Consider the following 18,267-nt stretch of genomic DNA (forward strand, 5'->3'; position numbering starts at 1 on the left):
TCACAGACGAGCCTTAAGGCGAGTCCAAGACTAAAATGAATATACTGAATATAACTTGCCCAGAAATATATCAGTGCCAGTGTTTTGTCTCAAGATGCACACCAGTAATGTAAGGCATTTTTATAAAAGCGACATAAATATCTTAATTCAACTAAGGCTTAGTCCTGGCTTAAGCTGTCTGTGAAACAAGGCCTTAGATTGATAGCAATTTTCTCTGACCCTTAAAAACAGAATTTGATCAATTCTATGTTTAATAAAATGTTGAAACTGTGGCCACCAGTTTGAAAACAACTGTATTAAACCATAGTAGGCCTATTATTCATACTGATGCCTTAGGAGTAGATTTTTTGAGCTCAAATAATAAACTCTGTCCAAATTGAGTCCAAAATTTACATTGTCATTATTATAGAATATTTACCAATTTAAACAAATGAAGGTTCTCGAATAATCATTAAATGTATTTTTTATGTATTTTATCACTGCAGAAACATTTCAGTGCCTTAAACACTAAAGGCGATTAAATAGTGTCCAAAAATATTGTTACATAAAATTGAAAATGCACATATGTCCTTAACATACGTTTTTCTATAAGACAAGAGGTCTTCCTGGTATTTGACCACAGTGGACACCGTTGAATTGTAATGCTGTCATTTTTTGCTTCGTGGGTGCAGTTGCCGGTGTTGCACGTTGGAGGCGCTGTCCGCTCACCAGGAACAACAGCAGCTCATCCCGTTGACATTTTAAGATGGGCCTCAAATCCCGCATGCGGATGGACGAACCCTAGTATAGCAAGGGATCATGAATATTAATGACGCAACGAGACGCTCCCTTTGTAGGCCTCTCTGATTGGTCAACAGGCGGAAAGGAAAGGGGGGCTCCAGCTAGCACAAGTCAACTGTATGAAAGCATGGTTTTATCAATACGGAAAAATTCTGCAGTAGGTAGGAGTACCAATACCAATTGGTAATTCAATGTAGAACAGAGTTTTAAAGAGAAATAAAATAAAAACAACAGAACTTGAATATATGCAATGCACACATTCAGACGGTTGCTGCTTTATGCATCATTTAATATTCATATATTTTTCCTTATTTCTTGTTTTATTGTTTTAATTTCTTTAATTATATAACTCTTTTAATCTTCTTTTTTTAGTTTTTCTATTATTATTCTTTATATAATGTATTGCATACTGTGTGATGAGTGTACATAGCATATCAAACGATGTTGTGTTATGAACGTGACTAATAAAACTAAACGTAAACAATACACAAGAACAATTCACTATAGGAAGGAACTTCAAGGTTCCTTCACTTATCAGGGTGTCTTTAGAGGGGGGAAATAAGCACAATTTTACTACAAAAACGAGTAGAAGATTTGTTTTAACAGCAAGGTGAAGGCGTGGCTAGAATTTTTTATGACGTAAGCAGACACCGCCGGAAGGTTACCAAGCACCTTGCGCACGGCGTCATTAATATTCATGACCCATACGTTGCCATAGTAGAATTGGAAATGTGCGTTCTGTCGTCACACGAGTGCGTCCGTAAGTCGTGAAGCGGCTTGATTTTCCACCGCAATCTGCTTTTTCACGTCGTGTAGACACACGACTCGAGATCACTTTTATACAAGACTAAAGGCGTTTTCTCGTGTGTTTTTACGCATTCTGCGCATGTACTGTTAGCTTTAGCCGCATAGCTCGATTTTATTATTTTATGTGAACGTTGACTTTAGCTTTCATCAGCCTGCCAGTGGATTCGTCGTTCATGTTGGCCTATGTCAACAAAAGATTGTTTCTTCTTATGTGTAACCGCAATGTCGCATAGTACATATAATATTTCGCTTAGTTGTTATCGGACAGGTTTAATCAGCGTGAAGTTAATGTAGGTTTATAAAGCCGAAGGAAAAAAACGAAGATCAGACTAGAAGCATTTCTGTCGTCAGACGGCTAAATTAAGAGGAAAACTGTCCAAGACCAAACAAAGAGGACGTGCCGCATCTCTTTATTGACAGACCGAGAATAAAACAGGCTGATATGATGTTTCCACAGGCCAGACACTCGGTAAGACTCTTACAGCAGCTGTTACTCTATAATTCATTGTATCCACGTAATTTCTCTACATACATTGTTGCTTATAAAACTCCGGTGTGTATTTGTATATTTTTATACTATTTATATCTATTATATCAGATTTCCAGTACATGCTTTTCTTAAAGTATTGCTGAGAGTGCACGTGCCACTTCATTGTGTGCGTATAACGTTAGTTTCAAAGAGAACGTAGCAAACCCGCACCAAAAACCACCCGTGGTGCTTCACTGTGTTATTCTGGCGTGATATCATGGTATATTACTGTGTCTTGTAAACATGAGTGGAAATCACTTGGAAGATGAACCCTTTTTTGTGGCAAATTTATTATTAACGTTACCAGTTGAATAAACAGTTTACTATTACCATCCTAGTTAAACTATGGTTACCGTAGAAAAACCACGGTTTTACTGCAAATGTTGTTGTGAAACTATGATTACTGTAGTAAAACTACGGTTGTTTTTTTGTAAGGAATACCACATGTTTAGATACTATGGTAATACTTTTATTCTTTGGTTATGGATATGTTCAATGGTAATACTGTGGTATATCTTTGTAATGTAAATACGGTTTATATAATATAAAAATGGACGTTGTACCGTGGTATAGTAACTCAATGTGTTTTGTGGATAATATGCCATGAAAAGACCATGTTTTGGATGTACCGTGGTTTATTTTGGGCACACTTGGGCATTTACCACGGTTATGAATATGTTTCATGGTAATACTATGGTATTCTTTAAATATGCTTGGAATGTGAATACCCCGTATTATGAAAATAAGTATACATATCCAGTACACGGTGTACATATCAATGCACAATGCTGCCTTTTTTTTTTAGAAGACTTTCAGAGGTTCTCTACTATAATAATGATATAATGTGAATTTCAACCACAGAAACATTATAATTGGTCATTATAAATATACTGCTGATGGGTGCTGGTCAGATCTATTCCTTTGTTATTTGGTGAATCTGCTCTTATCTCATAGCACCACGTGAACACAGTGGTCAGGTTTCAGGCAGCATGTATGAATGAAAGGGGTTATAAATGTATCTCGGGGTCCGAGGTGCTTGTTTGAACACCAGTTGCGTGGTTCCCTCCCTTTAAAGGCTTAATTGTGTCGTTTCCATGAATTGTCCTTGTGCACACAGTGGGCAGCTTGTGTTAATGAGTCCCCAGTCATTATTTTGTTTGCACTCGAGTCTAATTGCCTTTTCCCCCGAATGCATGGTCGGAGACGTGTGTGGACACACACAAACACACAGACGCTAATGAAAACCTCCTCGTGAGGGAACATGTTTGCTATAAATGAAGCTTTTTTGCTCATTCGGGGGGTAGAATTTAAGAGAACATTTCAACCGTTGGCTTGAAATAACCATGAAGAATAATTCGCCCAGTAATCACGCAGAAACGTAGGCTACATTATAATCAAATTTATGTTGTTGTTTTTTTTGTGATTTACGTTGAAAATTTTTTAGTCGAGATTCTAGTTTATCTGCTTTATCCCATGAGGATTTCGTTTTCTACAATGGCTTTGTGTGTCAAAATAACACAGTATATCAACAGAGTGGGAAGTAACTCTGGTAAAGATGTTACTTTGAAGTCTTATTGCTGCAGATAAGCTCTTAAGGAAATGTTCCAAAATGTAGATTTAAATCATCAGAAATCTCAGTCAGGGAAAGATTAACTGCAGAATCAAATCTTGGATGAGGAGTTACTGTTGAGACAGGATTTCGAATCAGTTTGACTTCAAATCGTTGTAATACAGACTTTTGGTTGATAGATTTAGTAGCTTGTGTTTTTACATTTTTACGACAATTAAGAAATTGTGCAGTTTGACGTCTTATTTTTTTGCTCAATTTAAAAATGACTTTTTGTCGAACTTAATTGATCTTGTTTTTAAAATCCAATTGTTTCTGTTCAGTTTGTTTGGGGTAGTAAATGAAGGGTTTTGGGGATTAACAATGTGTTTGATGACCATGGTTCTTCATCAGTCTGTTGATCGTCCTGCTGAACTCTTGAACTCAGCGGTTCAGTAACAGACATCATCACTCTGCATTCAGCAGCAACAGATAAATTACTCATCTGTCTTGTACAGTGTTGGGTGTAACTAGTTACTAAGTAATTAGTTACTGTAATTTAATTACTTTTAAAAAAGTAAAGTAAGGGATTTCTCTTATTTTTTCTGTAATTTAATTACAGTTACTTCTGATGTAATTGAACTAAATACTGTATATAATATATTCAATAGTGGAAATGACATCAAAATTATGCGTCTAACTTTAAAATGTATGCTTTAATGTATCCTTCTCACATTTGTATACTTAATAAGAATAATTGATGTAGTTATTTATTTATTTATTTGAATGAATTAAATAAGCCGTTCCATGTCTATCCTTGAATCACTAACTAATCGAGGTTGATGTAAGATATAGAAAGTAATTAGTAATAAGTAGTTAAATACTTTTTGGAGAGGGTAACTTGTACAGTAATCAATTTTCACTATTGATGTCATTAGTAACTAATTCATTACCTTTTCAGAGTAACTTACCCAACACTGGTCTTGTATTGATTTCATTCATTCTTAGTTTAACACAAATCACAATGTAAAAACTAGATTTTGGTGATTTCTGAAGATGGGTTAAACGTGCGTGTTCATGTAAACCCCATAGTTAAAGTGTTAGGGTGTTGCTGTGTATTCTGATTTTTCATCTGTTGCTATGCAGTTGCTAGGGTGATTGCTGTGTGAATGCTTACTCGTCGAAAAACGTGGCACTAAGATATAGTGGTTCCCTAGATTAGTTTGAGGTCCTTTTAAAGAATAAAATAAAATAAAAGCCTTACACATCTTGTACGCCAGGCATCGTCTTCTGAGCAATTTAATGAATGTAAATACTATAATGTTGTAGCTGATGCTACACTGTTTCTTCTTATCTCATTGTGATCTGATATTACTGCGTGATGGGGTGAGAATAGAATAGCTCCGGCAACCACCCACAACACCCTAGCAACGACAAAGCAGTGCGCCACAACACTCACAACATCTACGCATCCTCACTGCAACGTCTTTACAACTAACTCGCAACTTCACCGCAACACCCTGGCAACCATACAGCATTTTAAATATATATTCAGTATTTTTTGTGGAATATCTCTCTCTCTCCTCTTATTTATGTTAACATGTGCGTAGAAGGCTGAGCACACACACACGCAGAGGTCTGGCTTCATTATGTGTGTATTGTGTTGTAAGGGTGTACAGGGGTCTCTGGGACATTATTAAGGACAACTGAATTAACAAGACCCCCTTCCCGTACAACACCCCCAACAGAGAGAGGGGTTAATCCAACCCCCCCACCCCCGACACACACACACACACGTCTGTTAAGTGTGTGGGCACCACAACACCCTGATACTGCGTGTTTTTGAGAACTGCTGATAGATTTGTCATTGTGAAACACTCAGATATAAGTGTGAGATGCTTTCGTCTGCATCACGCTCAATTCTCTCTGAAACTCAAATCTCACTTCCTCTGCTACAGTAACACACACACACACGTCGCAATTTTGGAAACAAAAATGCGGATAAGACCCTGGAGGGCTGTTAGAGTGTGTGCGCGTGTGTGTGTGTGTGGAGCAGATGTCTGGGTCAGTGGGGCCAAAGTCCCTCATTACCATCACAAAGGGGGCAACAGTGGTGGGCTTTTACCCCAAACAATAAGATTTTATTATTTGTTTGTTTTATTCGGGAGGTTTGTTAGTGATTTTGGTTAAAATATGTAGGCTGTTATTGTTTTAGCATCACTGCTCCCTTTTGTTTTGCTGCTGCCGCTGCTCTAGGTGTGTGCTTTGGCAGTGTTTTCTGCAAAACCATATTTTTCATTTTTTATTAGCTTGCTCCTACAATGCTAAGTTATTGTCTCTCTATCGCTCTTTCTCTGACTGTCACTCAATTTCAGATAAGATGAAGTCACTCTCTCTCTGTCTGACACTCTATCTCTTTCTTTCTATCTGTCGCACTCTTGTTAATTTCTCTCTCTCTCGCTCTCTCTCTGTTTTTGTTCCTCTAATTGATTTATAATAGCAGGAATAGACTTCTACAGGGATTACAGAAACGCACACACTTCTCTCCTCCCCCAGGAGACACACAGAGCGATGTGTCTGATTTCACACAGATACACATCTCATTTCTGTCTCTGTGGCGTGATGGTCTGTCTCTCTTGTGTTCAGGTCATAGGTCAGTGACCCCCGCTCAAGCAGGTCCGAGGTGAAAAGTAAACGGCTCTTCTCTTCTGCCCGTTTGAGCAAGCGTACCTCACACAGGAGATTACTGTTTCCCCTGTTATGGGCTGTGATGGAAGAGTTCTTGTTTAGTTGTGTCTACTTTAACAGTTTGGGAGCACGTAAACGCACGTTTTGTTATCATGCAGGTGGATTGATAAAACTTGAGAGTTTAGCCTAATGTTATGTGTCTGGGAACTGTGTTTATTGGGACATGTAGATTTATCGAATCTCTCTTTTCATTGGCTGTTTTCCAGGCTTCGTCTCAATCGACACAGCCGCTCAAATTCACCACGTCGGACTCTTGCGACCGCATCAAGGATGAGTTTCAGTTCCTGCAGGCGCAGTATCACAGGTACACAAACAGTCCTGTTACGCAACACACAAAATGACTACTAGCGTTTAAGCTGTTTAAGGACCAGTTTATCTAAAAATAAGAACTTTCATCATTTATTCGTGTCATTTCAAACCCTTATGAGTTTCTGTCTCCTGAGACCAAAAACAAGATATTATGTCTGGTGTATTATAAAGAATATGTGTTCAGCTTTTGTACCGAGTTTGAACATGCTGAAGTCAATAACAGTCGAGCGTGATGCTATAAAAATGTGATAAAATCATTTCGTTATGATGCCTTTCTCAAACTTTACATCCTCTGTCCGCGATCAATTTTGTTGAGATCAAGAAAGGAAATCATGGAGTTTTTATTTTTGGATAATCTTCTGAAAGGCCAGACAACAGGTTTGATCATTTGAACTGAACACCAGCACTGTGATTCCCTCACCGGGACGGTCAGAATGGTGTAAACACTGCTGTCAGCAGTAGAGATAAGAGCTCTCGTGTGATTGGATGGAGGTCGTGATACATCACAGGAAGGAAGAGGGGTGTGGAGGAGGAGGAGCAGATGAATGTGTTGAAGTTTTAAAAGTCTCTGATGTGATGGCGTCCCACCAGACGCCACTGCAAAGCTTCAGATGATTTTTAGATGATGTCTGGAAAGCAGGGAACACCAAAGGCTCTAAAAACAATAAAGCTACAGAAATCACAGTCAAATGATCATTTATATCAAGAGAGAAAGAAAGTAGTGTGGTTATCACATGCATGTAAAATATATTTAATTGCTTGGAAATAAAAATGTTGTCTGCCTTGACCTCATATCTCCTACATTCTGTCTCTATCTCTCTCTCGCAGTCTGAAGTTGGAATGTGATAAACTGGCCAGTGAGAAGTCTGAAATGCAGCGTCATTACATTATGGTGAGTGATGTGTTCAGTTGTTTGTCTGGAGACTTCAGTTATAACATTTACAGACACAACGCAGAGACCTCTAATGTACCATAACCAGTGTTATGGTAACATGCTTTCTTTAACTCGCCTGATCTATGTGATACCCCTACATAACCTTTCTTTGAAATATGTGTCTACATCGTGAACCAATTTAAAGGTCCAATGTGTATTTTTTTGGAGGATCTATTGATAGAAATGCAATATGATATACATAACTATGTCTTCAGAGGTGTCTTGCATAATAAAACGTTATGTTTTTATTACCTTAGAAAAGGGATGCAGCGATTACCGAGGTTCACTATTAAAGCAACAACGAGCCGTTTTGGTGTATGGTTACCCCATGTGGTTGATAAGCGCAATTGTCTGATACGTGTGTCGTAAATACTGTCGCAAAGTTTCCCCGTTGTCAGGTCAATACACGTGAATTTGTTTACAAAGCTGATGTAACCGGCGTACCCAGATACGTCGTTTTGAAACTATGTCCACCGATCAGGTAAAGTAGCCCGTGTTACCATATGTTACCAAAATTTTATGTATTGTTACTCCATAATTTACTACTATAATGACAACAAAGAACGGTAGACCAGTTGTTTTGCGTGCATACGTTAGTTGTTCTCGTGTATGTAGCTCGCGTATGTAGCATTGTTAGCAATAAGCTCAAAAGTAAAGGAGTGAAAGAAAAATGTACATATACATTGAAGGAAAAAAGTATTTGATCCCTGCTGATTTTGTATGTTTGCCCACTGACAAAGAAATGATCGGTCTGTAATTCTAATGGTAGGTTTATTTCAACAGCGAGAAACAGAAAGCAACAAAAAAATCCAGAAAAATGCATATCAAAAAAGTTATGAACTAATTTGCATTTTAATGAGTGAAATAAGTATTTGACCCCATTGCAAAACATGACTTAGTACTTGGTGGCAAATCCCTTGTTGGCAATCACAGAGGTTCGACATTTCTTGTAGTTTGCCACCAGATTTGCACACATCTCAGGAGGGATTTTGTCCCACTCCTTATGGCAGATCCTCTCCAAGTCATTCAGGTTTTAAGGCTGACGTTTGGCAACTCGAACTTTCAGCTCACTCCACAGATTTTTTTATGGGATTAAGGTCTGGAGACTGGCTAGGCCACTCCAGGACCTTAATGTGCTTCTTCTTGAGCCACTCCTTTGTTGCCTTGGCCATGTGTTTTGGGTCATGTCATGCTGGAAAACCCATTTTTAATGCCCTGGCTGAGGGAAGGAGGTTCTCACCCAAGATCTGACGGTACATGGCCTCGTCCATCGTCCCTTTGATGCGGTGCAGTTGTCCTGTCCCTTTAGCAGAAAACACCCCCAAAGTAGAATGTTTCCACCTCCATGTTTGACAGTTGGGATGGTGTTCTTGGGGTCATAGGCAGCATTCCTCCTCCTCCAAACACGGCGAGTGGAGTTGTTGCCAAAGAGCTCGATTTTGGTCTCATCTGACCACAACACTTTCACCCAGTCCTCCTCTGAATTATTCAGATGTTCAGTGGCAAACTTCAGACGGGCCTGTACATGTGCTTTCTTGAGCAGAGGGACCTTGCGGGCACTGCAGGATTTCAGTCCTTGACGGTGTAGTGTGTTACCGATTGTTTTCTTGGTGACTTGAGATCATTGACAAGATCCTCCCATGTAGTTCTGGGCTGATTCCTCACCGTTCTCATGATCATTGAAACTCTACGAGGGGAGACTGACAGTTGTTTTGTGTTTCTTCCATTTGCGAATAATTGCACCAACTGTTGTCACCTTCTCACCAAGCTGCTTGGCGATAGTCTTGTAGCCCATTCCAGCCTTGTGTAGGTCTACAATCTTGTCCCTGACATCCTTGGACAGCTCTTTGGAGTTTTTTAGAGAGATTATTTTAAGGTCGAAAAACGGCTTGTTGTTGCTTTAACTGCGCATAAAAACGTCAATGTTAATTAATCGTAAAGTCTCCGTCACACCGCATGTTTCTGTTGCACGGAACATTACACCGTATGTAAGTTAACGGAGTCGCACACCGGACAAGAAGCGTCGCGTTGAGGACAGCTCACATGATGCGGACATTCTGTATGCGCAAGCTTACTCCTGACGCAAGTTGAACCAATTTAACTTATTTTATGTTATTATTTAGAGAATAGGCTCTATATCACGTTGATAAATCCATTATAGTTTGCTGTAAACGAGAACCGTGGGGGGAAAGCATGTGATCCGTGCACGCTAGCTCTTAAAGGTGCAGTTTGTAACAATTTTGCAGTAAAATATCCAAAAACCACTAGGCTAGTGTTATATATTTTGTTCAGCTGAGTACTTACAATATCTCAAATGTTTCCAACTACTTGTAAATCGTGAGAAAATCGCCATTCTAAACAGTGACACGGGGCTGTGCAGTCGCCTGTCAATGGCGTCATATCCGCGTTCCCCTTTGTTACCGCCTTTACTGACGTAGAAACCGCATGACAACAGTGTCGTGGACCAATGCGGAAGTAGCCACCGGTAGTGCTTCAAAAGGGAGGGGGGAGAGAACCGTTGGTTGCAATTCGCAACCTCACCGCTAGATGCCACTGTAAATTGATGATTCAGTTTTTTGACTCATTGGCTTTCAGCATCTTTCTTTATTTTTCTCTCCCTCTCTCTCTTTGAGTCTGTGTGTTGTTCTCTTGAGACCCTCAGGCGTCTGCGATATTTCATATACGTGTATTATTGATCAGTGTTGTATTACGGGTCATAAGGCAGTGTAAACTTATTGATGTGTTGCCGACGGATCAATGTAACAGAACAGGGGCCTCATGTATCAACGCCGCATAAGCACAAAAACTTTGTGTACGCCAGCTTTCACGCTCACGGTCGGATATACTAAAAGTGAAATTAACGTGAGAATGTGCGTTCCTCCACGCCAACTTCATGTCTGGCGTGAGTTTTTTTGTGCGTACGCACATTTACAGCTTTGTCCGTACGCAATGTTTTAGTATGGAATCAACGCAAGTCTTCGTACATGAGGCCCCAGGACCGCCGGGGTCTCGGCTGGATGAAGAGATCAGCCGCGTTAGCCCACAGCAAAACACTTACAACGGACCTTCTGTCCGAGTTTCACAATGTTACCTTTTATTCTCTACCCGGTTGTAGAAACGTTATACAGTATCATCAAGGATATTCTGAAGATTTAAGATCATTGTTGATTAATGTTAATATCTGCTGTTCTCATTGAAGTGTCTTTTCTTTTTGTTTCTCTGACTGCAGTATTATGAGATGTCATACGGACTCAACATCGAAATGCACAAACAGGTAGAAATCTCTCATGATATAAATGATATGTAGTGCTGCATGCCGGTCTGTTGGTTCTGGATTCAGTATCAGCCAGCGTGCATCATAACTGCGTTTGTTCGTGTGTTTGTGCAACATCAGCGAACTGTAAGAGCGTCTCCGCTGTATTCTTACCGGAGCTAAACCCAAGAGAGATGTGTGTGTGTTTTGTCCACAGGCAGAGATCGTGAAGAGATTGAATGGAATCTGTGGACAGGTGTTGCCATACCTGTCTCAAGAGGTCAGTCTGTGTGAATTATTTATGATACACACTCTATAATGAGTCTCAGACTCATTAGTTTGATATGATAAATGTGCCGTTGCTTTGTGTAATGGCTTTGGGCTCTGAGGGGACTCTTGTTGATGTTTGTATGCTGTGTGTTTTACCCAGAGATGCCTTGTTGATGTAGAGTTGTTAATAAGCGTGTGTGTGTGTGTGTGTGTGTGTGTGTGTGTGCGTGTGTGTGTGCGTGTGTGTGTGCGTGTGTGTGTGTGCGCGCGTGTGTGTGCGCGCGTGTGTGTGCGCGTGTGTGTGCGCGTGTGTGTGTGTGTGTGTGCGTGTGCGTGTGCGTGTGCGTGTGCGTGTGCGTGTGCGTGTGCGTGTGCGTGTGTGTGTGTGTGTGTGTGTGTGTGTGTGTGTGTGTGTGTGTGTGTGTGTGTGTGTGTGTGTGTAGCACCAGCAGCAGGTGCTGGGAGCAATCGAGAGAGCCAAACAAGTAACACCCCCTGAGATGAACTCCATCATCCGGGTAAGTGTGTGTTTTTGATCTATATGAATAATGACAATTCTGTCATTTATTTACAAATTTTTACCCCGTGATGAGTTAATGATGACAATATTTACATTTTTACCTGAAAGAATTATGCCAGCATATTTATTTCTCATATTTGTTTTACAAAACTAAAATTTCATTTTAAACAATTAAAATGCATGACTTGGACTGAATCATAGCCAATAAGAGCCCAGAATAGTTGCGAACTCCTTCAATACAGTGTAAGCATTGAAGCTGCTTGATAAAATGACAAAAAAAAAACATTTCTGCAAATTCTAGATAAAGGTTGACTACATGGAGGATGCTACATTTTATTCGTTTTTATTCATTTTGGATTTTATTTCAGCCCAACATGTATGTAACATTTTCAGAGTTAAATGTTATTTTATTGCATATAATAAAATACGATTTTTTATATCGTTTCATATATCGCTGTTCTCCTTCTGAAACCTCATATCTCATATATTTGTACTAGTCATAAATCATCATTATTAGTCACCCTTTATGTTATGCCCATTGGGTTTGCAAATATCTAACCTTTACAAAGTATTAAAAAGCGCTTGTGAACTTAAACAACACAGTATTTAATCCTTTAAAAAAAATAGTGTTTTTTGCATTTCCTGAAAAACTTTCGAAAGCACAGCAACGATATGTTTTAGTTTGACGCCTGAATGTTTAGAAATGTGGAAAAGATACAAATAAAGAATGAGTACTGTAAAACTTCAATGCATTTGTTTGTGTGTTTAATCGCAGCAGCAGCTTCAAGTTCACCAGCTTTCGCAGCTTCAAGGTTTGGCATTACCCATGAACGCTCTGCCTATGGGATTGACTCAGCCCAACCTGCCCGCCGTCACCTCCAGCTCCGGCCTCCTGTCTCTGTCCAGCATCCTCGCATCACACGCTCAACAGGCCAAAGAAGAGAAGAGCTCCCGCGAGGGGGCCGACGGCCATCGTGAGGAGGACGGTGACAAATCCGACTAGTTCTAGAGGACACTGAGAGAGAAAGTGTTGTTAAGTCCAAACATTAAATCACTTCTCACGTGTATCTCTCTTTATCATACTTTCGTTAGATCGTCTCTGATTCATTCTGTACTCTCTCCCAAATGATTCAAATCAAATGAAATCAAGTTTGCTTCATTCTTTTTATGCGTGTTTAGGAATTATTAATGTTGTTTATTTTTAAGCTCAATGAATAAAAATGAATCGGAACACACCAGAAACCACATAGCAGTGCCCTAGATTCCACCCAGAGCATCCTAGCAACCGCATAGAAGCATCCGATGCTCTCCGTAATCTCAAAACAGCGCCCTGGCAAGCCCTCAGAGCATGTTAGTATTGTTTTACATGGGTACCATCTACGTTTTCTTCAGATCATGTGTAAATCTCACTCGTCTGACTCGTCTCATTTTGCTTTTTTGGTCAGTTTCTATGTTTGAAACACACCGTCTCTTCTCTCACGGCCGTATGATGTGTTTGAGTGTGTAATTTACTCTTTAAGTTTAACCTCCAGCAGTATGAAGTGATAGTTTTGGGAGCCGGGTCTAAGCACACTTTTTGGTTAGCAAAGCACTTGTGATGTGCCTGTATTAGAGTAGAATTCAGTCTCCCTCTAACCCTCGAACTGACATAAATCCCAACATTTAAGAAAACAATGTTCTGTCCTGTGTGCTATTAACACAAATGAGCGACTGCTAAATATTCTCACTGAAAAGGATTTGTTGGCAGTGGATGTTGTTCCATGTATGACCAGAAGGTTGCACTGTTTAGCTAACGAGTGTGTGTTGGATTTTTTTGTGAAGATGTGACTGGTCATGTTTGAAATAGCATACTACCCTACTGCTGTGTGTGAAATATCCTGTATAACCTGCGACGTTTGCCAAGGTGTGCAGTATACAACCAGAACACACTGCACCACATGGTGTTTCCCACAATGCAGTGTGCTTTCCAGTGTCACAACTTTATAGAAATATACATTTGAAGTTTCCAGGACCCTAAGCATGCAATGTAATCATGGGAAATATTTCACATAAAATGGGTGGCTTGTGTGCAGTATGTAGTGCACAGTATGCAGTTAGTAGTATGCTAGAATTCCATCAAACATAGCTGTGTGGTTTTAAGAACATGCTACCTATAGCTGTGCATGAACACTGGTGCATTGTGGGTGTTTGTAATTCTGAGTGAATGTTTTTCATGTGTCAAAACATGTCATGTTTTGGCATCCCATAATTCGGGTTTTTTTCGGTTCTCCTGTGCTCATGTGTTCTAAACGCTACAGTATGTGCTGCAAACATGCTGAGATCAAGAATCTACAGTATACTGTTATTTTAATTTAAATGACATTTTGTTTGATTTTGTTTTTAATCACGTTTAGACTTTTCTGTTTGATTTGATCTCCAAACAAATTTTCCAAAGAAAGTAAAGTTGTGTGCTGTTGCAGGGTCAGTTTATATACATATATAAATATATCAATATACATATAATTTTGTAAAGATTTTTGTATGTATAAAGCTACATTTATGGTGTATGTGTGCCAGAGGACACAGCTTTGAGAGGTGGATGCTGTGACATACAGATATCTATCATCATGTACAGTATACATACAGTCAATGATTAATTACTAATGGTTAATCTTTCGGTTCAATATCTCCGCCCTTGTCTCAGTCCTCTAACCATCTTCTGAACGGGACCAACTCACCCCCGAAAACCTAATTACGTCATTATTTTGGCATTATTAGATGACCGATTTTCAGAACTTGCAGAACCTGTATATTTGAGCATGATGTAAATGAGGATCTTGTTTTCTGACCCTTTTATCTCTAAATCCCACCCACCTCCACGTGTAGCCCCTCCCTCTTTTGGTGGCAGTACTTTTTAAACGTTTCGGAGCTTTGTAGTGGTTATTTTTAAAATGTGTGTGCGTGTTGTATGTATTGCAATGATGTACTTGATGACACATGTATGTTGTTTGTGTAATGAAACTGTTATAACTTCATTTAAAGATTTTAAAAAATCTAATGTTAAAACATTTACTATAGCTGAATGAGAGATTGAGCAGTAAGGAAGTATTTATTGTGCCTTACAAATAAACGACTCATTGGACCTTTGTTTGTGCTGTTGTTTTGTTGTTTTTTCTTATTAAAGTGATCACATTTATGCATTTGGCAGATGCTTTTATTCAAAGTGCATTTAAGGCACACAGTTCCAAAACACAACCTGTGCTGCTAACACAACGCTTTACTAACAGAGATACGGTAACACAAATAACCTCCTCCATAGCTCTCGAATGTCCTTCATGCCCCTGCACGTTTAAACTTTGTGTAAAAAAACATGACATGCCAGGTTTCAAATGTATCGGATCCAAACATTAGTTGTGGCGTGTCTTGTCTTGCGTGTCAATGGAAGGCAAGATTGTCTTAACAAAGCAATCGTTTATCTTCAGAAAGCCTCAAATATAATCTACATTACTGCCAGAAAACGTCATACGGGTCTGGAAAAGCTTAAGTGGGAGTTTTTAGGGGAATTTCCATTCAAATCGTATTTTCAGAGGACCGTTTCTCCCTCTGACCAGCAGATGGTGCTGTCGCATTACTGTGGTAGTACCGCACGCTTGGCGCAATGAGGATTATGATGGTTAAATTTGATAATTTCCTCAAATGTATCGACATCATTTATGGTCATTAAATTATTTGTTTACTGCCTGCGTCTCTTATGATGCAGAAATCATTTTTATGGTAATGTAGCTTCATTAGTGGCCTCGTGTGTGTTATGATGAACAATCTGTCTAAAATGAACTGGAATTACAAGTCATCAGTGTATCTCATTTCATCTCCGCGTCTCCATTTCTCAGACATGACAATATAGCGAGAGCTCATTGCTCTAAAGACACACACGACATTAACTTGCATGCTTCATCAGCCAAATGTTAGCACGTGACATCACGGCTGATAGGCTATTCAAATCAGTTCAATTAAAATGTATTTCGGCAGCACTTTTCATAATTGTGCATTGTTGTTATCACAAACAACGGTATAGAAATACTATTTAGCCTAACTCTTAAAATGGGACAGTTATAGAGGAAATAAAAAACTAGTTAATTATTGAAATTTTGATAGGATATACATTAGCGTTATTAACTGTAAAAATAATTGTTTATTGTAAATCGGACCGTCATATTTGTAATAATATTAAGAAAGTATATGTTTTATTATGCAGTGGATGCTAAAATTGGCATAAGAGGATCATTAGGCCTTCACCATTGATCCTGAATTACATTACATGATGTTTTTTTTTACTATTGTTTGAATTAAATGATAATTTTATATTAGCCTATATTAAATTAATTATTAGAATTCCGTTTATAACATTTGTTTTCCTCATTTTTAACAAGATGTTTTGTCTTTTTTATATGGTTCTATAGTTTTCTCTTGTAATGTAATTGGTGGGGAGGGGCTATTTCACGTTGACTTTTATTACAGATCTGTAGAGCTTTTTTGCTCAAAATAATGTACTTATTGTTTTTTTCTAGGCTGTTCTTTTTTTCTGTCTGCACTGGTGGATTCAAAATGTAACGATAGTAACACTTTCACTCAGTATCATTACGTATATGTAGCCTACTAAATGTCTGTTTGTGGCTATGCTTCACTTCTTCTTTAGATCTATATAATTATTTGTTAAAGAACTTGTATTTCACTTATCTGTTTTTTCCTCCTCTTACATTACAATACAAAACAACTTTATTATGAATTCCTTCCTTCCTTTTCAGCTGGGGCATGTTCAAGCTCAAACCGGTGCGCAACGTTTTGCTATGGTTTCCGGGTTGAACGACACGTTTCCTGGAAACGGTTTGCAACGGTGTGCAACAGGGTTTGAGATACGTTTTCTCTTGTTTGGTGGGTGTGTCAAGAATGTCGGCCCAATCAGCAGCAACATGTATATATCCCACGCGGTATTAAAGAGACAAGCTCGCACAATGGGTCCAAGTAAAGTCCTTTAAATGTGTCCGCTGGAGCCCGGTATACGCAACAATTGAAGATATTAGAAGAGATGTATTTTGCGGTATTCAACACGTATTTATACCGATTTCATCAGGCTCCGAAAATTATTCAAATAGAACACAAAGAATGGCCTTCTCAGCTGCCATAGTTCAACTCTTGCGTCATCACAACAGGGTGTTCAACCGCACCACTTTTTCCGTTCAAAAAACGTTTTACAACGTTTTGTCGGGGCTGAACGCAGCTGCCCTGCTTACAATACAAAATGTAGAAACACACTCCTTCCTACCCCTCTCTCTCTCTCTCTCTCTCTCTCTCTCTCTCTCTCTCTCTCTCTCTCTCTCTCGTCGTTCATTTCCTCTGGTTGATGGAGATGTGCCCTATGGCAGAACGCTGTGACATGATATTTCATTAAAGTTTTTCATGGCTTGTGTGTGTGTGTGTGTGTGTGTGTGTCAGTGTCTATCACGTTTCATTCCTCTTCCTGTCTCCACTCATCCCTGTTTTATTTCTGCTACACTGCACCCCTCCCCACCCACACCTTCCTTTTCCCATCCCAGTTGCATATGTAAATGTTTAATATTGACCGTCATGTTATGTGTCAACCTTTGCAGGTAAACAACAAGTTGGCTATAACCGCTCTAGGCTACTACACCGATATTGTCATAATCTTATTTGTCCACAAACATCACAGATTTTAAATACAGTCTGTCAATCCAGGTGTTTTTTACATTTATTATTTGTGCATGTTCGGGTTTGCACGTAACATATTCTATACAGATGGTCATACGAGATTATTATAGATATTCATATTGGTCCTGCGCTCCGTTTTATTTGACCTCATATTTACACTATCAGGCGCTAAGACTCCATTACCCATAATGCCGTGGTGAAAAGTTCATGCGCGCATGCGCTTTTTCTCTGCTTCATTATTGGTCCATATCAACGTTTATGTCATGACCAAACGTGGGCACCCGGATATCTCATTGGCTCTTGCTGTCTTGTTATAAGCCAATACGGGAGAGGCTGGCAGCCCCGTCGTGGAAAGAGATGTTAAGGCTGCAATGTTTGTACATTATGTTCTGTGTTATGATAAGAGCATTTTGATCCGCGATCTAAGTATTTTGCCGGGTTTTCTAGTTCAGTACATCATTTTCAATAGAGTTACAAGTTGGATAATATATACACAGTATGATTTAGTTGCACATGTGTTTTTATGACGTGCGTTTGTTCCGCCTATCCTGTTTATATCATCTTCATAAGCAAATGTGAGCGGTCGACCTTAAAAGTTAATGTCAAGCTCACAGGCGCAATAACACAGCCCAGAGAACCGCTGTTCGTTTTCTTTTCTCCACTGATCCCTCACCCCTCCTCTCTCTCAACCTCATATATTTATTGTAGATTTTCAGTAACCCAACCCACTGCACGCTGCCTGCAGTTTGGCTCGGTGTCAGCCCGTAGTGTCCAATTCGTGAACGAATCTTCCGAATGATCCGATTCTTTTCAGTGATTTGGTGGATTCGATTCCCGACGTATTTCCGCAAACACCAGTTTTTTT

At 39.3% G+C, this 18,267-nt stretch overlaps 1 protein-coding gene across 2 annotated transcripts; it reads left to right on the forward strand.

Moving 5' to 3' along the window:
• The first annotated feature begins 1,521 nt into the window (after positions 1-1,521).
• chico lies at positions 1,522-14,823 on the forward strand. Of its 2 annotated transcripts, none has more exons than XM_057334753.1 (7): positions 1,522-2,056; positions 6,617-6,714; positions 7,548-7,611; positions 10,883-10,927; positions 11,124-11,186; positions 11,620-11,694; positions 12,472-14,823. In XM_057334753.1, exons 1-7 carry the CDS (start codon positions 2,030-2,032, stop codon positions 12,697-12,699), a joined length of 600 nt encoding a protein of 199 aa, XP_057190736.1. In that variant the 5' UTR covers positions 1,522-2,029; the 3' UTR covers positions 12,700-14,823. The 2 variants fall into 2 exon arrangements, with proteins under 2 accessions (XP_057190736.1, XP_057190737.1); XM_057334754.1 differs by having other exon boundaries at positions 12,475-14,823.
• The last annotated feature ends 3,444 nt before the right edge of the window (positions 14,824-18,267 follow it).

Source organism: Triplophysa rosa, linkage group LG5 (assembly GCF_024868665.1).
Source record: "Triplophysa rosa linkage group LG5, Trosa_1v2, whole genome shotgun sequence".
NCBI classification, from domain to species: Eukaryota; Metazoa; Chordata; class Actinopteri; order Cypriniformes; family Nemacheilidae; genus Triplophysa; species Triplophysa rosa.